This window comes from Sminthopsis crassicaudata, chromosome 4 (assembly GCF_048593235.1).
Source record: "Sminthopsis crassicaudata isolate SCR6 chromosome 4, ASM4859323v1, whole genome shotgun sequence".
In the NCBI taxonomy this organism is placed as follows: domain Eukaryota; kingdom Metazoa; phylum Chordata; class Mammalia; order Dasyuromorphia; family Dasyuridae; genus Sminthopsis; species Sminthopsis crassicaudata.
The window spans coordinates 31,109,069-31,132,700 of NC_133620.1; the positions used below are offsets into that span (position 1 = coordinate 31,109,069).

At 41.1% G+C, this 23,632-nt stretch overlaps 1 protein-coding gene and 1 non-coding gene across 3 annotated transcripts; both read right to left on the minus strand.

Annotated features, from left to right (window-relative positions):
• Positions 1-57: 57 nt before the first annotated feature.
• On the minus strand, positions 58-21,711 carry RPL5 (ribosomal protein L5). 2 transcript variants are annotated; one of them, XM_074266223.1, is made up of 9 exons: positions 21,696-21,711; positions 8,378-8,550; positions 7,619-7,688; positions 7,423-7,538; positions 5,830-5,964; positions 4,927-5,129; positions 4,410-4,587; positions 1,776-1,864; positions 58-221 (listed from the first exon to the last, which is right to left on the minus strand). In XM_074266223.1, the coding sequence occupies exons 2-9, from the start codon at positions 8,378-8,380 to the stop codon at positions 122-124; spliced, it is 894 nt and encodes a 297-aa protein (XP_074122324.1). In that variant the 5' UTR covers positions 8,381-8,550; positions 21,696-21,711; the 3' UTR covers positions 58-121. The 2 variants fall into 2 exon arrangements, with proteins under 2 accessions (XP_074122324.1, XP_074122325.1); XM_074266224.1 differs by lacking the exon at positions 21,696-21,711 and having other exon boundaries at positions 1,776-1,860; positions 4,409-4,587; positions 8,378-8,531.
• LOC141542017 (small nucleolar RNA SNORA66) lies at positions 1,531-1,668 on the minus strand. The gene has a single exon (XR_012482023.1). It is a non-coding gene; the product is annotated as a small nucleolar RNA SNORA66 (small nucleolar RNA).
• Positions 21,712-23,632: the final 1,921 nt, after the last annotated feature.

The following is a 23,632-nucleotide window of genomic DNA, read 5'->3' on the forward strand; positions in this document are numbered from 1 at the left end:
AGCAGTTGCTAGTCCTATTTTGCTGCAATCAAGTTCAACTAAGACTAATAGACACGGTTGTTGTTCAATAAGTTTATTTTCTATCTGAAAATCTTCATAGAAAATTACAGATTTTGATGTTTTAACTGTCAGCCGCCCGCTCCTGAGCTCTGAGGAAACTTGCCTTCTTCTGAGCAACTCTGTCTTTCTTCTGGGCAAGGGACATTTTGGGGCGGTTCCATCTACCAAGCAAAAAAAAGATGATCAGAGCTCACAAATGTTAACCTGGAGGCTGAGTCTTCAGCAAATGCTAAAGCTCTTGACAGGGCAAAGTGCAGTTTGTCCCACAAAAATCAGCACAACTGGTCAGTCTCAGAATGGTCAGCACTCCAACTCCACTTTACTTCTCAGGCATACCATATGCTTTTTCTCTCCATTTACAAATGGGTCCCAAGCACATGTGGGCCATCACTGGCATTTAATTCCTTTCTGAATCCTTCTCTATCCTTTACTTCAGGGACCTCTCTCCAGCAACCCTGACTACTTTCAGGGCATTAGCTGACCCCCCCCCCTTTCTTTTGGAATCTTGCTCCCTTTTATTTCTTCCTCCTCTAACTTTCCCCTGACCAGAGCTCCTCTCCTTACGACCCACCCTTTTTACCCCTTGCAATCTGACTGACACTACCAAAGCACAAATGCCCCCTTATCCCCAAAGCTATTGTTTCCCTGGAAGCTTAGCCTTTCTCATCCCTTGGATTCCCTGACACAAGCACTCTACTGGCTTCCAAACAAATTCTCTTCCCACACATACTTTTTTCTCACATCCTAATCCATAGCTTCAATGTCATACAAATCACTATTTGTAGCCCTGAAGAGTCTCCTCAGCACCTGGACCAAGATCATCTAAATACCCTCAAGTCTGTAAGTCAAATTGATAATATTCCAAAACTAGTCATTTTTGCCCTAAACTTGCTCTTCCAGCATACCAATTTCTGTTGATGACATCTCTGCCATTACTCCCTCAGGAATCAATCAGCTTATATATATTTTTTCCCCTCCCCACCATATCCACTCAACTTGCCAAGTTCTTTCAACCCTGACAATCTCAAATCTTCATTCACTTTCCCTCTCACCTGCCCATGGTCTCACTATGGGCTCACTGACATTCCCACTATGAACCCTTCCCCTGATGTTGCTGCTCATCCTCTGGGCTCCAACTCACCTTTGTCTTCCAGTTCATGTTTCAGCTAAATCATACTCTCATAATTCCATCCCCTGCCACCCTGCCCTTTTCTTCTCTTTGTATCCGTGTGAACGTTGTGAATGATTTCCTACCCCAGCCCCAATCAATGACTTGGGTTGGCTTCCTTTCCCATGGTCTAACTATTCTACAAGATGGTTCCCAACATTCCCTTCGCGATTCACTCATGTCACTTTGGAGATGTCTACTGTGGTCCCTATGGTAAATTCTTAACCAATGGACTGAATCATAAGTTGACAAACCAAATAACCCAAAGTGCTCCATTATATCAGATTTTCAAGATAAAGTTATCTTGTCTTAGGATAGAACAAGGTGCCTGGAAAATTTCAATTCCGAGGCAAACAAACTTCTATCACCACAATTACTTTTGCAAACCTGGTTCCCCTTGCTTCTGCAACGTCATGCAGAGCCAGTGATCGAGTTTGCAAATTCACACCAAGGGCTCAGCAGAAAAACCAGTAGCAAAATCCAGTACAGTACTTTCATAGCATTGTACATGTACAAAAGGAGAAACTGAGCCAGAGAGGAGACATACCTTTTCTTTTTGACTTCCCTCTTGGGTTTCTTTTCGTACACTGGGTTCTCCCGTATACCAGCATGAGCTTTCTTGTACATCTCCTCCATCTGAAATAAAGGGAGTCAAACAGTATTTGGTTTCCCTTCAAATGCCCCAGCCAAACCTTATGCATCACTAAGTGCAAGTCTTACCACTACAGCTTCCAAAAAAGCCTTTACTAATTTCAAAGGGAAAATAATCTGAGATGTTTAATGGTTATCATCTGCTTAATCCTTATGCTCATATAAAATAAGAAATACAATTTATAATCGTGTTAGTTTTCAATGTATTAACTTTTTCCTTTTAATTCAAACTTGGCTTGTATGTTATATATAGGTTAGAATGCTTCTTGTGAAAGAAAAGCTCAGAAAAATTGCGTTTACTTTAAATGACTCAAATTTCTTCTTTCAAAGAGGCTTTATTTTAATCCATTTCTGAAAGGACTTTTCAAAAGCAGTTAAAAAGTCAAGGTCTTTCTTCCCAATATCATAGAATTCTCAAGTCAAAATATTTTCAGATTGGATAAAAGGTTTAGTTCCTGGTCAATTGTTTCAACTATACTTTCTAAATAAAGAACAAGCAAGCAAGGGTTTATTAAACAGTCCCTATAAGCCAGAAACCAGGTTATACACAGGGATAATATAAAGACAGAATTGAAATATTCCCTCTCCTCAATATGTTACCATCCTAACCTTCCTGAGTACATAGGAATATACAAAATACAAACCAGATACAAGGTAACCTTGGGGACAAGGGGTTTAGCAGCTCAGGGGTCCAAGAAGCCTTCCCATCAGCACATGGGAAGCTCATAAACCAGGTCCTGCAGGAGGCCAGAATTTGGAAACATGGGAAAAGAACCAATAAACCAGATTCCTGATGGGCCTCGATTAAACAATTCTATCCCAATAACAAATCTCTTAGCATATGAGTAGCTTTTAGTGCCAGAGCTACTTGAATGGCATCACAATTTGGAGGAATTTTAAGTCCATTCCTTTTTGTCAGAGCATCACTGATACCTTTTGTGCTGGCACCTACCTAGTACCCAAGGATGCAGGGGAGGTGCACTGAACCTTTTCATTAAGGTGTTATGTTAAACTGTCTCAGTATTCCATTTATAGCTGACAAGCTAATTAGGAAGGGAGCCAGTTAAATCATCGCTCCCATTTTACAGATGAAAAGCATGCACCTCCACTCTCATTAATTTTCAAAGCTAAATTCCTGCTTAATCTGGCTAGCCCACTACTCAACCTTGCCCATTCATTAAAATGGGCATAAGTAAAATTTTAGGGTTACCTTGTTTCTTTTAAAAAGCCCAAGTTCCTCTTTTACTAATGTAATGCCTAAGCTCACCTATATCTGTATCTGTCATTTCTACATAGAGCACAGCATGAGCAGGGATCAGGACCAAATCTACTGATTGCTGGAAGCATAGCTAGCTCTGCAAGAGGACATCCAGGTTTACAGATCTGACATTCACACAGCACAGAAACCCTCCTGAAATGTTTGGAATCCTCAAACGTTAAAGATGACCGCTACATTCACAACTCACTTACAAATATCATACAAGGATTCTCATTTCTGTAAAGTCAGATGGTCCTTGTAAGTAACTGGAAAATATCCTCCTTACTATACAGCTCACAAAGGTATCCAAGATTAAGATGTGATGTCAGTTACTTTTATGTGCCAATGGTAAAAATATTTTACTCTACCAAAACAAAGAGCAATTGTTTGCCCTGCCCTTCTCCTGCCTGTCCACCTAGCTTGGTAGGCACCAGGATGGTGAAACACTACAATGATCACATGAGGGGGTTTTTGTTCCTATCCTGAGAATGATCAGGACCAACATACACACTAACAAGAAAAAGAAACCTCAACTAAGTTGAAAATCTGTCAACAAAGTAAGCTTTCTTTCAATCTCAAATTTTACCTTTGCTTGAAAAAAAAAAAAAAAATCTACCTGTGCCACTTATGAATCCTTCCTTCCTTATATAACTTTGCATATTTGGCTTTAAACACTAATGTTGGCAAGCTGCCATCTAGGAAATTGTGGCTCAATCAAGGGATTCTGGAAACTGAGGTCTCTGGTGCAGCAGCCACTCTAATCTCCACCATGTTCCCCATGAGAGTTTTGAACCTGTGCCAGGGAATTGTACCTAAATATTCAGTGACCAAAGAAGTCATGGCAGGCCCCTAATGAAAGACATCCCAACAAGCACCTCAGCAGTTCTCATTCACGAAGAGTAGAGAGAAACTAAGCATGGAAAAGTTCAGTACTACCTATACACCATGCAAGTCTGCCATATGAAGTTTGCCAAAGCAAACTATGTCCCAATAAAGTTTTCATTCTACCAAGTTACTTGGGCACTGGGCTAAGGGGAAGAGACCATTTAAAGCACAACACATTCATAACTACTTGTAGTGAAAAAGAGCTCTATCTACTTCCATTTTCCTTTTTAATCAAGTGTGCATGCTCACCTAGAAAAGCCCCAACTAATGCTTATACAGTCTATTTATAAGGCCATTTCACAGTTCTTTTTTCAAGCTATTTCTTCACAGATGTCGATTTTCTTAAACTTCATGGCCAATTTGGGCCTATTATGGCAAACTTCTTACCATGTCAGGAGTTATATTGTTCTTTATGTACTGTGAGAATTGTTTTTTGTAAGCATCTTCATCTTCTTCCATGAGATAACGCATATAGTCTGCAACATTTTGGCCCATAATATGTTTCCGATGTACTTCCGCATTGAATTCTTTGCTTTCTGAATCATACCCAGGGAAGCGTTTGGTACTAAAACAAAATTTTAGAAATTAGTATTTCCACAGAATTCAGTTGTATACAAATACTACACAATATCTGCCATCAGTCCCGTCTTGAAACTAATTGCATCATAAGCAACTCAGTCAGTGGGATATCATCATTCAGCAGCTAAGCCCCTGGACTCTAAGGTGGAAATACAGTACAAAATTACAATGAAAAACTGTAAAAAGAACTAAAACAATAAGGTCTAGAAAAATAAGGAAAATTAAAAACTGCTCAAGGGCTGCCTGAGATTCATATTAAGTAGCCTAAGTTGCTCTACCTCCCAAACCTCCCAAGGAAAACATTCTCCAGACCCATCTTATTTACCTGTGAGGAATAGATAGACCACCATCTACAGCTCCCTTAAGGGCCCCAAAGACTTTGTTTCCTGTGGTAGTTCTGGCAAGACCTGCGTCCAGGTAGCAGGTAAAAGCACCAGGCTGACCATCAATGCTTTCCACATTGTATTCATCTCCGGTCACCTCTACCTGGCCTTCATAGATCTTGTCCATGCCAAATCTGTTAAGAAGCTATTGACCAAAAAAAAAAAAAAAAAACCAAAAAACTAAATATACATTTCAATATACGAAACTAGGAATTCTTTTTAAAAAATTTTAATTTTCTGACATTAAGTTCAGAGACTCCAAAATTTAAACTTCTCCCCCTTTCAAAGTCTTTATAAGTCCTAACCTTTCCAAAGCCACTTCTTGAATGCTTTCTAAGCAAAATACACACATACTCAAAATGAAAGCCTGTTAATGGGACAAAACCACTACTTAACAAAAACCAAGGACAAGCAAGGGCTATACGATCAAGCTACCTAATAATACTCCTTTCAATTCCATTTTTCTGGAATTAAAATGCTGCCATCTAGGGACTGATAACAAAACAATAACCCACCTCCAAACCTAATAGTCAAAAAATGTTTTAAGACACACCCATGAAAAGTTTGGCCTCTAATTAAAGTCCAACCAAAGAAGTCTCAATCAATCTTATGATATTGTCATCACTACTCGGCATGTTCGGTAATTAGCAGGAGCACCTCAAAGCCCTCAGTTACTCCTATAATACCACTAATGAGACTGAGATTTCAAAGAACCAAATCTTAAGATATAAAATTGTGCATATTATAATAAACTTCTAACCCGTCAGCTATGAAACACAAATGTAAGCACTTGACTGAGGGGAAAAGCCACATCCACCCCAAATATCAGTGAAGTTACAACATACCCTGCGGGCCAGCAGCAGGCCTGTACAATAAGCGGCAGCATAATTTGTCAGGCCAACCTTCACACCATACTTTGGTAACTCATGGGCATAAGCGGCACAGACAATCATATCCCCTTCTATACGGGCATAAGCAATCTTTAAAAAAAAAAAAAAAAAAAAAAAAATCAAGAGATTAGTGACCCACAGGAACCACATTGTCATTGTTTTAGAATTATTCAGACCTGTAATTCACTACCTAAGTAAACTTTCATAATACTTATAAATTATGTTGTTAATGATAAAAATAGCCTAAGAAAGGCTAAAGACAAGCAAATCGCTATTACTAGTAATACTGTTTAACAAAACATGCACCATTCATTTTTCTAGATCACTATGGGTATTAGCTTTCCCTATTTCAGATTGAAATATCAAATGCCTGAAAACAAGCTTACAAAGCACACACATATAAACAAAGACTATTATCTAATGAATTTTAAAAAAAGAATTCCAACCGTAAAAGCTAGTAAATCAGCTTGCTAGTAGACCTCAATGGTCAGAATGACTGGACCCAGTCAACAAGAAAATCCTAATGATAAATATATGTAACAATAATTTATGTTGATGTCATATCATACAGTTACTTTGTAAGCATATACTATCTTTTCTTAAACGTTTTATTGATGTATTTGGTTTTTATCCTAAGTATGAAATATTTACAGAAATGTTTTGCAACCATAAAATATATAAATATCAGTTATTAAAAACTCCCCAATTAAACCTCTTGTAACAAAGAAAGTTTACCAAATATCAATCAAATCCGTGACAACTTCTGATAATACTATGGCCAAATATATCAAGCCTCTGGAAAAAGTGGCCATTTCATTTACTTGTTTTCTGGAACCAATATTAAAAATACAGAATCTTGTTTACCCTCAAATTTGCAAGTCTTATGATGGATTCTATCTCATAAATAAGAAAATATCGCTACCTTTTAGGCCTCAGATGATAGAGCTAGATTTAGAAGCCAAGTGATCTCGGGCTCCTTCTCTACAAACCCATTTGTTTCTCATAGACTAATCTAGGCATGGTGAAAAAATATCCAGAAAACACTATGTGCGTTTGTGGAGGAAAGTATTTGTGTTCATGAAAGGGAATAAGCACCAAATAAATATTAAGGTGATCAGATGTTTATTTTACTCCCGGGAGTTAAAAATTTGAAGCATGGCACTTTTTTTTTTTTTTGCAAGATTTTTTTTTGAGATTTTGCATTCATTTGCATTGCAAGATTTAATCATTCAGCCTCTCCAGGTTGTGAGGGAGAATGACAGAAAATACCTAAGAGAAAAGATCGAGTGGCAAAAAGTGGTTTGTGGAGAGGATGAAGGCAAGCACTGTGAGCAAACCCGGAGGGGCGACAGTGGCCCAGACCCCTGCAGAGGGGTCACCCACCATTTTAAGGGGAGATCCTGGTCTCAGAATTTTCTGGACAGCACTTTCCCTCCCACTGCCTGATTTTAGTCCCGAGGTTGCCCCATTTCTGTTGCCGGCAGAAGCTCTGCTTCAAGCCCACGATTTCCTGACCAGTCCTCCGAGGGTGGCCCCCGGACCACTTGCCTGGCAGATGATATCTCTGTTGGTGACCCGGACGATCATGCGATACTTGGGGGTGTTGTATTTGTTCTTGTCCTGGATTACGAGGCGTTTCCGCGCATAATAATCCGTTTTTCCCTCTGAAAAAGAGCCCAGTTAGTAGGGGTTCCGGCGGCTCCGGCGCCCAGGCCTCCGCCACAGCCCCGAGACATGGCCCTACCTCGCCTTCTCCGGAACTTCACCTGGTACCTCTTGAAGTAGGCCTTGTTCTTGACAACTTTAACAAACCCCTTGGAGAGAGAGAAAGAACCTCAGTGGGCAGAAAGCGCCCGCCATGGGGAGCCGCCCACCGCGTCCTCCCCGCATTCACGAGCCCAGAAGCCCGGTCGCTCCTCTCAGGGGCCGGGGTCCACGCGCGGCCCCAGCCGGAAGCTCGGGCCAAGCACATGGAAGGCCGGCGGCGGCTCCCGGCGCGAGCTCCAGCGGGCCGGGGTGCACCGGGGCCCTGCCACCCGGAGGGAAGCCTGAGGCCGGGGAGGCCCCGTGCCCTCGGACTGGTCGGACGCCCACTCCTCGCTCAACCCCAGCCCCGGCCGCCCGCAGGAGCAGCGGCCCCGAGACCTGCAGGCCCAAGGCCCGGCCCTCTCTCCCCTCCCGGGGCCCAGCGCGCGGCCTCCGTGACAGGCTCCAGCCCGGCCCCCCCGACGCTCTCCCCCTACCCCCGAGTTCTACCCCAGCGCTCCCCAGCCTGACTGCGGCGCTCTCGCTGGGCCCTCCGCCCTCCCGGGCCGGCTCGCGCACAGCCTCCCGGCAGCCGCCATTAGGCCACGCTGGGAGCAGACGGGGCCGCCGGCCGTGGCCGCTCTGCAATCGGAATCCATCCGCCGCTCAGGTGGCTCGGACGGGCTCCGAGAGGGCATGGGACCGAGCACGGAGGACCCCCGAGCTCCCCGGGTGCCAAGGTCCAGCGAACACTCACCATCCTGCCGAACGAGACCCGCGCCCTCGGCACAGACCAGCGGGCCTCGCAGCGCTAGGGGAAAAAAGGGCCAGAGCCCGTGCGCAGGCGCAGTATGTACAGCCGGCGGCTGACGCGATGCTACGTGGGAAAGAGGGGCACCTCGGGAAAGGACTGAGAGTGAAGTCGTCTTTCTGCCCCCCAGTGGCGCGAAGGAGACTCAACACTCTCCTATCCAGTCAGATGAGCGACACGTGAATGTTTTCGTTCGCTCCTTCCCACTAATAACGTAGCCTTCCTAGCTTGTCTCTTAAATGTTTTTTCCCACTTAGAAAAAAAAAAAAAAAAAAATCTTTCTCTCCTGCCCCAGTTAAACAAACAAAAACTTGCACAGCAAAGCAAAAGAAATTCTCGCTGGGGCTGCGGCTTCCCTAATGTTCGTTTCAGGGCGGGCTGGTTCGTTCTCGGAGGCCCTCCTGGGCAGCCCCGGCCCGAGAGCACCAGTCTTCCCGGGCCCTCCTCGGACTCCTCCGGTTTTAATTGGCGTCCCTTATTCATGGTTCGGGGCGGGCTTTCCTACGATCGCTGAGTCAGCCATTCTCCCTTTGAACCTTGTTCATATCCTTTGTGCACATTCAGATGACCCTCTATCCCCATACGGGAGCAGCTCGTACAACTACCTTTTTTTGCTGAGGCAGTGGGGGTTACGTGACTTACCCAGGGTCACACGGCTGGGGCGTGGTAAGTGTCTGAGACCAGAGCCAGCGCTGTGTAGCTGCCCCGCTGGAGCCCACTGAGAAGCTGGGTTCAGGCTCCTCCGATACCGCTGAGTTGCTGTGACTGGTCCGCATCCCCCCTCACTTCCTAGACCTGGCCTCCCAAGCTCGCATTCTGAGGGAAACTCATTGAGTCTTGGACATGGGAGCTAAGCCAGGCCCGGAACTGACCGCGGCCACCCGCATCCTGGGCCTCGCCACGGCGGGCGTCCTGCCGCTGTCCCGCAGATAACTCTCCCCGTGTGAACGGCGAACTTCCCGCCTCCCCTAGTCCGCATAATCACTGAGTTCGTTCTGGGGTCCGAGAATAGCTGCCTTCTAGTCAAACCCCTCCTCAGTGCCCTCGCTGAGCTTCCCACCCGCATCCCCGGGACGGGCGCGTCAGGGTATCTCAGCATCACTCCTCAGGCGGGCCTGCGCATCCTGTCCAAGCAACCGCAGCATCACTGCAAGTGAAAGCAGCGCGAGCCCAGTCAATGCGCAGGGGAAAGGTCACCCCGGACCTTGGGTTACATACTCTGAAGTCGTCTCCTAGCTGTGTGATCCGCACTTAGCAAAGTGCCTGGCTTGTGCTTCATAGACGGTTCATTTAGTTGATTGAAGATATTTTTTAAAAGATGAGTCTCGTTTCTGGGACAAACTTTGGAGTCTTTAGTAAAGGTTTTCTGTGGTTTAATTTTCTACATATGTTAGATATCAGACTTTCATTTCATAGAAATTTCACTTTCAGACATTTCAATCCACAGGGGGAAAATGAGATTTCACATAACTGAAATGATCTGGTTTGCCTTTAGGGTGTTTAAGAATTCTCCCCTAAAAGTAGCTACAATGTAGGTATCTACAATATAAATAATTAAGTTAGGGGTTCTGAAATTGACACAAGAAGAAATCCAATAAAGGAGTCCGCAATAAAATCCACAGCATCACACAATTATAAAACGTGACTAATAAGCCAACAAGCCAGCTGAGGGCAGGTCAGTCCTCCGAGAGCCTCCATAGCTGTGGACCAGGGCAGCTGAAGGAGCTGCAGGGCAGCCTTTGTGACACAGGTGAGGCCGACTGGGAACGAGAGAAATTGGAGGCAGAGGGAAGAGGAGAGGGGTCAGACAAGGCAACAGCCTCTCAGTCTCCTTGGATCCGGTCTGCAGGTCTGGGTTGGATCTCCAGCAGCCACTGTCAGGGAGCTCCTGCAGCACAACAGCTACCAACAAATCTGAGATCATAGCGGTTACTGAGGAAGCGCAGTGGGGAGTGTGTGAGTGGACATGGAGTCAGGAAAACCTGAGTTCAAGTGTCCTCGGACACTAGCTGTGGAATCCTAAGCAAATCACTCAACCTCAGTTTTTACATCTGTGAGATGGAGCTAATAATAGCACTTGCATCCCAGAGTTGTGAAGATCAAACAAGATAATAATTGTGAAAGCTATTATAATAGTATAAGACATATAGTAAGAGATATATAAATGTGAGCTATTATTTGTTGCAGTAGGAGCCATACATAATTAGAATATGACTCTTATTCAAAGGAAAATAGAATAATTGCCAAAATAAAGCTAACATAGATCAGTTATATGAAACTTTTTCCATGAATTGGGAAAATATTTGCATAAAATATCTGACAAAAGTCTGACATCCAAGATTTGTATAGAATTAACCAAGTATTCAAAGGAATTAGAATATACAAGAGAAACTGAGGGAAAGGATATATTTGAGGGGAGATGGAGGGGAAACATTGAGGTGAAGAGCAAAAGCTAAAGAAATGGAAGCAATATTATCATTAGTCTGTACACATTTATGAAGTGCTTACTGTGTGCAAAGCACTATGCCAAGCACAGCTGGGATTTAGAAAGATGTCAAAAGTAGTCCCTGCCCTCAAGAAACTCACTATCTAAAGGGAGAAACAACAAGCAAACAAATAGGTATAAACAAGCCACGTACAGGATAAACAAGAAATACTTAACAGAGGGAAAGCACTAAAGTTCAGAGAGGTTTAGAACAGGCTTCCTGAGGTTTTATTTGGGACTTGAAGAAAGACAGAGAAACCAGGAGATGGAAATGAGAGAGCATTCTGGTCATAGACTCAGAGAAAATGCTGATCACTCAGAGGGGGAGGGTCTTATTGAATGGAACAGGCAGGAGAGTACCGTTCCTGCATGGAGGAGCACATGCTCAGGAGTAAAGTGTAAGAAGATTATATGGATGGGAATAGAGAAGAATGGCTAGGTTCTAAAGGGCTTAAAGTTAAACTGAGGATTTTGTATTTGATCCTGAAAGTGATGAGTGTCTGGATTGAGGGAATGGGCCATGAGCCAACATTCTCTTCAGGAAAATCTCTTTAGTGTCTGAACAGAGGAAGGATCAGAGTGGGCAGGATTTCTCTGCTTCCTCATCCTTTGAAACAAATGTTGATGCATAAGAAACAATTACCTTCATGGTGGTCTTTTTTTTTTTTAAACAAATATTCCTCATTAAAATATGAGCTGACCAAGTTCCATAATAACTTTGAACACATGGTAAAATCAATTTCTTTATTTGCTTCTTCAAGGAGAACCTATGAGCCATTTTGCATGTTGTAATGTTCTTTTTCTCTAAATCATAATCATTCTCTTGGGGGCAGGTTTCTTTGGGGAGCTTCTGGAGGCAGCCTTAGTTTCAGTTCAGTTCCAATAATCACCAAATGCAATGGCAGAAACTAGGCATGGACCCACATTTAACACCACATACTAAGATAAGATCAAAATGGGTCCAAGATTTAGGTATAAAGAATGAAATCATAATTAAATTAGAGGAACATAGATAGTTTACCTCTCAGACTTGTGGAGGAGGAAGGAATTTGTGTCCAAAGGAGAACTAGAGATCATTATTGGTCACAAAATAGAAAATTTTGATTATACCAAATTAAAAAGTTTCTGCACAAACAAAACTAATGTAAACAAGAGTAGAAGGGAAGTAACAAATTGGGAAAACATTTTTACAGTTAAAGTTTCTGATAAAGGCCTCATCTCCAAAATATACAGAGAATTGATTTTAATTTATAAGAAATCAAGCCATTCTCCAATTGATAAATGGTCAAAGGATATGAACAGACAATTCTCAGATGATGAAATTGAAACTATTTCCACTCATATGAAAGAATGTTCCAAATCACTATTGATCAGAGAAATGCAAATTAAGGCAACTCTGAGATACCATTACACACCTGTCAGATTGGCTAAGATGACAGGAACAAATAACAATGAATGTTGGAGGGGCTGTGGGAAAACTGGGACACTGATGCATTGTTGGTGGAGTTGTGAAAGAATCCAACCATTCTGGAGAGCAATCTGGAATTATGCCCAAAAAGTTATCCAACTATTCATACCCTTTGACCCAGCTGTGCTACTACTGGGCTTATATCCCAAGTAAATACTAAAGAAGAGAAAGGGACCTGTGTGTGCCAAAATGTTTGTGGCAGCCCTTTTTGTAGTGGCTAGAAACTGGAAAATGAATGGATGCCCATCGAATGGAGAATGATTGGGTAAATTATGGTATATGAATGTTATGGAATATTATTGTTCTATAAGAAATGACCAACAGGAGGAATACAGAGAGTCTTGGAAAGACTTACATCAACTGATGCTGAGTGAAATGAGCAGAACTAGAAGATCATTATACACTTCAACAATGATACTGTATGAGGATGTATTCTGATGGAAGTGGATATCTTCAACATAGGGAAGAGCTAATCCAATTCCAATTGATCAATGATGGACAGAATCAGCTACATCCAGAAAAGGAACACTGGGAAATGAGTGTAAACTGTGAGCTTTTTTTGTTTTGTTTTGTTTTTCTTCCCAGATTATTTTTACCTTCCGAATACAATTCTTCCTTTGCAACAACAACAACAACAACAACAACAACAAAATTTGGTTCTGCACATATATATTGTACCTAGGATATACTATAATATATTTAATATGTATGGGAATGCCTGCCATCTAGGGGAGGGGGTGGAGGGAAGGAGGGGAAAAAATTCGTAACAGAAGGGAGTACAAGGGATAATGTTGTAAAAAAAAAAAAAAAAAATTACCTATGCATATGTACTGTCAAAAAAAGTTATAATTATAAAAATTAATAATAAAAAATAGAATATTAAAAAAAAAACAACCAAGCACCAAATGCACCCAGGAGTTAAAGTCCAGATCCTTTATTGTGTCCTTCAAAATCCTGAATCTTTTTCTGTGCCTGATTAGCTTTCGTAGAGGCCTATCTCTCCTTGATTCCAGAGAATTCTTCTCTGAGTGTCTCCATCCAGCACAAATGTGGAAATGGGAATGAATCAGACACCGCCTCTGGGATTGTGGGTTTTTGCCTTGTGAATCTCCTGGAAGTTAATCCTAGTTGTGAATCTCCCAAAGTCCTGATAGCTCTGAGAGCTTCCTGCTTATATGTTGTCCACTGAGTATACATTAATCATTTCATCACTAGGAAACCATTATTTGTAGTAGGATTAAATCAATGCTAAATTAGATTTAATCATTGTCTCCTCAATTCCACTCAGTACCTTGTTTCAAGTTCTGGCCTATAACATCTTCTTGGAGGGTCAGATCAATCATACTGAACCATTAGATAATTATTGTCTCTATTCATTCCAGTGACTTTGCACCTTGTAAGAATCCTAACAGCATGTAACAAAAACTGTCTTCTAGCTTTTGTTTTCATCTATATTAAGAATGTCAAAGGCAATATGGTAAAGTTTGCATTAGTGACTAAATAAGGAATCCATATTTAAGATTCCAACAGTTGAGGGCAGCTAGATGGCACAATGGAAAGAGCACCAGCCTCAAAGTCAGGAGGACCTGAGTACACTTAACACTGCTGGCAAGTCACTTAACTCCAATTGACTCAGTTAAATAAAGATTCCAACAGTTAAAGTCAATATTTATAGATAGTTTTACAACCATGTGATTCTAGCATCCCTGTTCCCTTTTTCTGGTACATGACCTCTATCAGTAATGTCTTCTACTTTTGGACTAACAACTTCAATCTTAGACTTCTCACTCTCTTCTCACTCCCAAACAGCTTTCACTTTTTCTTAGCAAAAATCAAGCTTTTCCTCCACCTTCCAGCCATGCCTTCACACTGCTGCCATCTTGAGTTCCCCACCTCCTTGCCCTAATTCCCAGTTGCCCCCTTTTGAGACATTTTCCCCATTGAAAGAGAAGCTTTTTGATGATAGGAGCTATCTTGCTTATTTGTATTTTTATCCTCAGCACTACAAACCTTGACACATAATAAACAGTTTGATACATAATTTGACCTTCTATCTACTTATATCTACCTACATCTATTTGTCTATCTACCTGCGTTATCTTACACTTTTGAATGGAAAAAGTCAACTTTACAAGTACACAGTAGATCCATATGATTTCATAGCAATTTGTCTGAAACAAATCATGAAGTTCCAGTGGATTTTAGGCTCAGTCTGAGTCAATATGACATGGTATTTAAAAAACATCCCTGTGATGTTTTCAAGATGAGGAACTCACAATCCTTCCACCAATAAAGAACAGTAAATTCTGTGTAGTTTATGATCTACAAAGTAGATTGGAGAAGGAAGAACATTGAAAAGTTAGATGACTTGCCAGAAGACACTCAGCTAGTATGTTTCAGGATTTATTCCCAGTTGTTTCTGATCCTGAGTTAGCCTTGTATCTGCTATAATATAAGGTTTATAAATGTAATATAATTTTAGCCTACATTAAGAAAGGCCTAGTTCCATTCTCCAATTGATAAATGGTCAAAAGATATGAACAGACAATTTTCAGATGATGAAATTGAAACTATTTGTAGTCACATGAAAGAGTGTTCCAAATCACTACTGATCAGAGCAATGCAAATTAAGACAACTCTGAGATACTACTACATACCTGTCAGACTGGCTAAGATGACAGGAAAAGATAATGACAAATGTTGGAGGGGATGTGGGAAAACTGGGACACTGATGCATTGTTAGTGGAGTTGTTAATAGATCCAAGCATTCTGGAGAGCAATTAGAACTATGCTCAAAAAGTTATCAAACTGCGCATCCCTTTTGAGTGCTACTACTGGGCTTATATACCAAAGAAATACTAAAGAAAGGAAAGGAACCTGTATGTGCCAAAATGTTTGTGGCAGACCTCTTTGTAGTGACCAAAAACTGGAAATTGAATGGATGCCCATCAATTGGGGAATGGCTGAATATATCATGGTATATATAAATGTCGCGGAATATTATCGTAATGTAAGAATGACCAGCAGGTTGAATACAGAGAGGCTTGGAGAGATTTACATGAACTGATGCTGAGTGAAATGAGCAGAACTAGGAGATCATTATACACTTTAACAATGATACTGTATGAGGATGTATTCTGATGGAAGTGGCTATCTTCAACATAGAGAAGATCTAATTCAGTTCCAATTGATCAATGATGGACAGAACCAGCTACACCCAGAGAAGGAACACTGGGAATGAATGGAACTATTTACATTTTTGTTTTTCTTCCCAGGTTATTTTTACTTTCTGAATCTGATTTTTCTTGTGCAACAAGAGAACTGTACATCTGCACACATATATTATATCTAAGATAAACTTTAACATGTTTAACATGTATGAGACTGCCTCCCATCTAGGAGAGGGGGTGAGGGGAAGGAGGGGAAAAGTTGGAACAGAAGTAAATGCAAGAGACAACGTTGAAAAATTACCCATGCATATGTTCTGTCAATAAAAAGTTATAATTTAAAAAAAGAAAAAGAAAGAAAAAAGAAAGGCCTAGTTTCCAAGAATAGGAAGCTGATTGTTCTGCTAGATTCTGTCCTGGTCAGGTCACAGCTAGAATATTGTGATCTTTTTAGGGTCACATTTATTAGAACATTGATCAGTCCAAGAAAGAGTTTTTAGCAGTTATTATGCCCCAAGAAATCTTTTGTAGGGTTATGGAATCCAAGTGAAGAACAATAAGCTTAAGGAGTTAAATTTTAATGAACCAAAAACCAGAAATAGCAATAACACTGTCAGCTGAGGCTGTAATGTTTGCTGGAGGCTCCATCCAAAGTAGTGCCTGTATACAATGAGTGATGTGCTGGTAAGTGTTTAACAGCATTACAGGGATGCATGCAGACACACTTTTTCAGTTTATTCTTCCTTATTAACATATTCTACATCACTTTCTTAAGTCTAGACAATCAACAAAACAATAAATCCAGCCCTTGTGTGTAGGATTTGGAATTTTTTAAAATTAATTTTATAATTATACCTTTCTTTTTTTTTTGACAATACATATGCATGGGTAATTTTTTACAACATTATCCCTTGCACTCACTTCTGTTCCAAATTTTCCCCTCCTTCCCTCCACTCCCTCCCCTAGATGGCAGGTAGTCCCATACATGTTAAATGTGTTAGTACATTCTAGATACAATATATGTGTACAAAACTGAATTTCTTCTTGCACAGGAAGAATTGGAATCAGAAGGTAAAAATAACCTGGGAAGAAAAACAAAAATGCAAACAGTTTACACTCATTTCCCAGTGTTCCTTCTCTGGGTATAGTTGTTTCTGTCCATCATTGATCAATTGGAACTGAATTAGCTCTTCTCTATGTTGAAGATATCCACTTCCATCAGAATACATCCTCATACAGTATCATTGTTGAAGTATATAATGATCTCCTGGTTCTGCTCATTTCACTCAGCATCAGTTCATGTAAGTCTCTTCAAACCTCTCTGAATTCATCTTGCTGGTCATTTCTTACAGAGCAATAATATTCCATAACATTCATATACCATAATTTACCCAACCATTCTCCAATTGATGGGCATCTATTCATTTTCCAGTTTCTAGCCACTACAAAAAGAGCTGCCACAAACATTTTGGCACATACAGGTCCCTTTCCCCTCTTTAGTATTTCTTTGGGATATAAGTCCAGTAGTAGCAATGCTGGATCAAAGGGTATGCACAGTTTGAAAACTTTTTGGGCATAATTCCAGATTTCTCTCCAGAATGGTTGGATTCTTTCACAACTCCACCAACAATGCATCAGTGTCCCAGTTTTCAAACATCCCCTCCAACATTCATCATTATTTTAGCCAATCTGACAGGTGTGTAGTGATATCTCAGAGTGGTCTTAATTTGTATTTCTCTGATCAATAGTGATTTGGAACACTCTTTCATATGAGTGGATATAATTTCAATATCATCATCTGGGGCAGCTAGGTGGCGCTGTGGATAGAGCACCAGCCTTGAATTCAGGAGGACCTAAGTTCAAATCTGGTCTCAGACACTTAACATTTCCTAGCTGAGTGACACTTCCTAGCTGTGTGACCCTGGGCAAGTCACTTAACCCCAGCCTCAGAAAAAAGAAAAAAAAAATTCAATATCATCATCTGAAAATTGTCTGTTCATATCCTTTGACCATTTATCAATTGGAGAATGGCTTGATTTCTTATAAATTAAAATCAATTCTCTATATATTTTGGAAATGAGGCCTTTATCAGAACCTTTAACTGTAAAAATGTTTTCCCAATTTGTTACTTCCCTTCTAGTTTTGTTTGTACAAAAGCTTTTTAATTTGACATAATCAACATTTTCTATTTTGTGATCAATAATGATCTCTAGTTCTCCTTTGGTCATAAATTCTTTCCTCCTCCACAAGTCTAAGAAGTAAACTATCCAATATTCCTCTAATTTATTTATGATCTTGTTCTTTATGCCTAAATCATAGACCCATTTTGATCTTAGTATGTGGTGTTAAGTGTGGGTCCATGCCTAATTTCTGCCATACTAATTTCCAGTTTTCCCAGCAGTTTTTGTCAAATAATGAATTCTTATCCCAAAAGTTGGGATCTTTGGGTTTGTCAAACACTAGATTGCTATAGTTGTTCACTATTTTGTCCTGTGAACCTAACCTATTCCACTGATCAACTAGTCTATTTCTTAGCCAATACCAAATGGTTTTGGTGACTGCTGCTTTATAATATAGTTTTAGATCAGGTACAGCTAGACCATCTCGATTTTTTTTTTCCATTAATTCCCTTGAAATTCACGACCTTTTGTTCTTCCATATGAATTTTGTTATTTTTTCTAGGTCATTAAAATAGTTTCTTGGGAGTCTGATTGGTATAGCACCAAAAAAATAGATTAGTTTAGGGAGTATTGTCATTTTTATTATATTCGACTTCATCTGAAGCATAATAGATTCTGCTCCAGCCTTTTACCTTTATTCTGTATCACCCTGCTTCTTCAAGTGTGTTTCCTGTAAACAGCATATTATAGGGTTCTGACTTTTGATCCAGTAGGCTATCTGCCTCCCCTTAATGGGAGAGTTCATCCCATTCACATTTACAATTCAAATTACTAATTCTGAATTTCTTGCCATCATACTATCCCTGGATTAGCATTTGGAATTTCTGAGGTGGAAGTACACAAGATGAATAAGGGCAGCAAGCCTTATTCAGGTTGGCTCCAACACACTCCTGACCCAAGAACTCTAGAGGTACCTGGGCTAGATTGACTTTTTGGAAGGGAGTTTCTCTTGACACTCTATGGCTATAGATGTGAAATCTTACTTTGCCTTTGAACATGTAAAAAAGATCACTTTATGCTTTTGAAGCCTTGTGAGTGACTGCTTGTAAGAAGAACTGGTGGGTAACCTGCTGAGGAAACTCAAGATACTGAAATTCACATTCTTCCTTACCAAGCCTTCCCCTCTTCCTAACTTCTCTATTTCTATTGAGAATATTGCATTCTCCCAATCACCTAGCCTCCCAATCTAGGTATTATCCTCAATTCTTTCTAGTCTCACCCATATCCACCCACTTCTTCTGACTCCAAGTGCTTTTACTGACTGTCCCCATGCCCGGAACTCTCCCTCTTCATCTCCTGGCTTCCCTGGCGTACTTCAAGTCCCAGCTAAAGTCATGCTTTCTTCAGGAAGCCTTTCCTCCTCAATCTAAGAGTCTTCCCTCTAAGACCATCTTCAGTTTATCATGGATACATCTCATTGGTAAGTGGGTGGTCTTATGTTGTCTCTCTTCTCTCCACCCCACCCCACCCCAGACTTGAGCTCACAAAGAACAGGCATTATCTTTTGCCTTTCCTTACATCCCCAGGACTTTGTCCAGTGTCTAGCACTTAGTAGGCACTTAAACGATAATTTATGGATTAATTCCAGCTAAATGGAGGCAAGGAGCCAGATGCATGAGAATCTGGCACTGTATACCCCATCCAGGGAGAAAAGGGGATTATTAGACTTCTTTTTCTTGGTCTCAGAGAGCAGAAGCAGGAGCATGAGTTGAACACTGAAAAGAGGAATATTTCAACCATCTCTGAAGAAAAACTTTTCAATTATTTCAATTATTAATGTAAGCCTTGGCCCAAAGGACCAATTGTTTCAGATTCTCTCCACATTAATGGAGATTGATTACTTAATACCTCTTGCTTGTATGAGGGGCAGGTAGATTTGGAGAAAGCATGAGTGAAAAGAGATCTGGACTCTTCTGACTTCCAAGAGATGTGGTTCCAAACTCCCTTCCAGGGAAAAAGGAGAGAAAGACTGTGGGAAGAAATCAACAAGTAGAGGAGCTGGCGATCCCTAGCATATCCCTGTCTCCAGCTTGCTACACTAGGGACTTGGGCAATTTCTCTCTGGCTGAGATCTGGAACCCTCTCTCTCTTAGTTATCTTGCCAAAGTGAGTTATCTCCCTCCCAGTGGGAGAGCTCTTTCGTTTTGTCGTTCAGTTGTCTTCCCCATGTCCAATTCTTCATGACCCCATTTGGCACTCTCTTGGCAGAGATCCTGGAGTGGTTGGCCCTTTCCTTTTCTTCAGCTTAATTTACATATGAGTAAACTGAGGCAAACAGGATGAAGTGACTTGCTGGGTTTGAACACAGTTGAGTCGTTGGGAGTCCAGACTTGGAAGTCTATGCACAATGTCTCCTCCTAGTGGTCTTACCCTTCAAAAGTAAGTTCTCATTATCCTTTTTTTTTAATTTTTTAAAATTAATTTTATAATTATAACATTTTTGACATACGCATAGGTAATTTTTTACAACATTATCCCTTGTACTCACTTCTGTTCCGAATTTTTCCCCTCCTTCCCTCCACCCCCCCCGTCTAGATGGCAGGCATTCCCATACATATTAAGTATGTTATAGTATATCCTAGATATAATATATATGTGCAGAACCAAATTTTGTTGTTGTTGTTGTTGCAAAGGAAGATTTGGATTCAGAAGGTAAAAATAACCTGGGGAGAAAAACAAAAAATGCCAACAGTTTACACTCATTTCCCAGTGTTCCTTTTCTGGATGTAGTTGATTCTGTCCATCATTGATCAATTGGAACTGAATTAGATCTTCTCTATGTTGAAGATATCCACTTCCATCAGAATACATCCTCATACAGTATTGTTGTTGAAGTGTACAGCGATCTCCTGGTTCTGCTCATTTCACTCAGCATCAGTTGATGTAAGTCTCTCCAAGCCTCTCTGTATTCCTCCTGTTGGTCATTTCTTACAGAACAATAATATTCCATAACATTCATATACCATAATGTACCCAACCATTCTCCAATTGATGGACATCCATTCATCTTCCAGTTTCTGGCCACTACAAAAAGGGCTGCCACAAACATTTTGGCACATACAGGTCCCTTTCCCTTCTTTAGTATTTCCTTGGGAAGTTCTTATCCTACAGATGAGAAGACAAATAGTTAAGTGACTTGCCTAGGTTCACACAGCATCTGAGGCAGAATTTGAACTCGAGGTTTCCTAATTCAATGTCCTAATGGCATTTTATCTACTGAACCCTCAGAATAAACCACTTTGGGTTTTCTGGGCAGCCATATGGTGCAATAGATAGAGTGAGGGCATTCTGTCAAGATAGCCCGAGTTTGGATCCATCCCAGACCCGGGCCAGCTGTACACAGCTGTCAATCATGCCTGGAATTCTCTCCATCTTCCTACTTCCTTCAGGAAATCACAGTTAAGAATCCCATAAGAGCCTTCCCTGATGCCCTTAAGGCCTTTCCTCAGCTGATCATCTCCAGTTATCCGGATATTGTTTCTGCATAGTTGTCAGCATGTTGTCTCCCCATCAGAGGGTATACTTCCTAAGAGCAAGCATTGTTTTTGCCCTTTTTGTATACCCACACTTGGGAGACCTTAAAAGCTGGTTAACTGAGTTGATTTGCTGTAGTTTCACATGGGGCCACTAGGTAGCACCATAGTGTACAGTGTGCTAGTCCCTCACCCCCTCATCTTCCAGAGTTCAAGTTCAAATATGACTTCAGGCCCTATCTGTGTGACCCTGGCCATTCACTGAACCCTGTTTCCCTCAGTTTCCTCATCTGTCAGATGGACTGAATGAGGAAATGGCAAAAACCACTCCAGGATCTTTGCCCTGGGGTCCCAAAGGAGTCATGAAAGGACCTGACATTTAATATTCAAATTGTCCCCAAGGTGAAAGCAGACCTAAGGAGTGAGGAGCAAAGGGAAAATTGGTGGCTGGGCGTGTAGTCAAGAGCCGCGTTTCCACTCTGCTCTATCACTCCAACTCTCTGTGGGTGCTTTTGGCCGAGTCACTTACCTTTTCTGGACCTTGGATGCTTGAAGGCCGAGTGTCCAGAGGGATGGGCCATCCTGCCTCCACCACTAATACTTTTGTGACTGTGGATACGGCAGTTAACCTCCATGGGTCTCTTTTAAAAAATACAGAGATGGGTCCAGCTGGTCCTTCTCGAACCTTTCCAAGTTTAAAATGATGATCTCAGATCTTAAATCTTTATTAAACTATATAAACTAAATAAATAAACTATATAAACTAAAACTTTATTAAACTATGTTATTGGCTATAAGCCATGAGAATATAATTTCGGAGAAATATGGGAAGACGTCTGAATTAAGCGAAATAAGTAGAACTAGAGAAATGTGGCGAATTACAGTCATGTAAATGAAAAGATCACTAAAACTAAGCCACACGATCTGTAATTTGGGGGACTAAGGTGCCCCCACGGGGACAGAGGAGGACACATTTTCTTTGATTAGGTGGAGGCTTCAGGGGGTGGTTGACCATCAGATAAAATCTTGTATCTTTGTTACAATAGAAGTTCAGGGGGCCGGAGGGAGGTATGCTCATAAATTAATGTGATGGGGAAAGCAAATGGTTTCAATAAAACTTTATTTTAAAGGCAGGTATGGATGCTAAAAGGCACAGGCTCACATTATCTGGCTTCCTCTTGGTGTTGGCTGCAATACTTCTCCTTACCAGGAGGAGGAGCAGGATCTTCAGAGCAGGATCAGGGAGGCCACGTTCCATAGAAGAGGAAAGGATTTAAGTACCTACTATGTGCCAGGCTCTGCACTAAGTGTTTTACAGATCTTATTTGGGCCTCACAATAACCCGGGAAGATGGGGGGAAAGGATGAAGGAGCTGGGGTGAGAGCCATGAAATGTGTTTATTTCCAATAAAATTATGGTCAGTCAGTTTCAGTTCCGTGGGCTGGCCAAAATGCTGACACGGTCTGTGGCAGGTACTCCCAGATCAAAGCTTCCTGTATCTGAAAGCCTTCAATCTGGAGACGAGTAGACAAAGGAGTATTTATATGTCTGTTAAACACCTACTGTTTAAATCTCTCAGCAGACGTTCAGAAAAATAAGATAAATCAAAAGAATTCTAATCTAAGCATGGAATCATGAATGGTGCGTCCAAAGGGATTCCCAGAGATTACTGAGTTTGACCCTCTGATTTTACAAATAAAACCAAGATTCAAGGATGATAATGAGAAAAATTTTATCAGACTTTAAAGTTTAAAAAGCCCTTTACAAATATTATTTCACTTATTTTCACAATGACCCTAGAAGATAGGTTGTATTATTATCCCCATTTTATATTTGAGAAAACTGTGATAAATGGAGGTTAAGGGACCTGCTCAGAATCACATAGCTGTTAAGTCAATGAGGCAGGACTCAAATCTGTGTTTTCAGCAATCTCCTACGTGTCATTGCCTCGAAAGCCATAAGCACATGACCCTACAGCTATGACACGTGTGTGTGTGTTTATTTATACGTACACATATATACCTGTATATACATGTGTACTTGATTCTGGATTTGACTCTTAGATATAGGCCATCTGTATCCTAACTAACCTTAGTAAGGCAGTAAGTAGTTTAATAAACAATGAGATGAAGTAGATTTATAGATGGATGAATGGACATTGCTTGGCAATTGTGAACTGCACTGAATTTCCTGAATTCTTTCTGTTACCCTAACCACATATGCTGCAGGGGACCCTTTTCCTTTTGTTCTTATCCATAGTTTAGCTTCCCAGACTGAGTTGATCCTCAGGCAGGATGTTTTCTAGTGAGGGTCGAATTCTGTAAGTCAGGAAATCGAATGTTCAGAAGGCCTTATAAAGCCTGGGCCCTATCTGGCAGCCCCTGGGAGGCTAAGATGGCAGAATAGGCAACTGGTTAAGCTAGTTCTG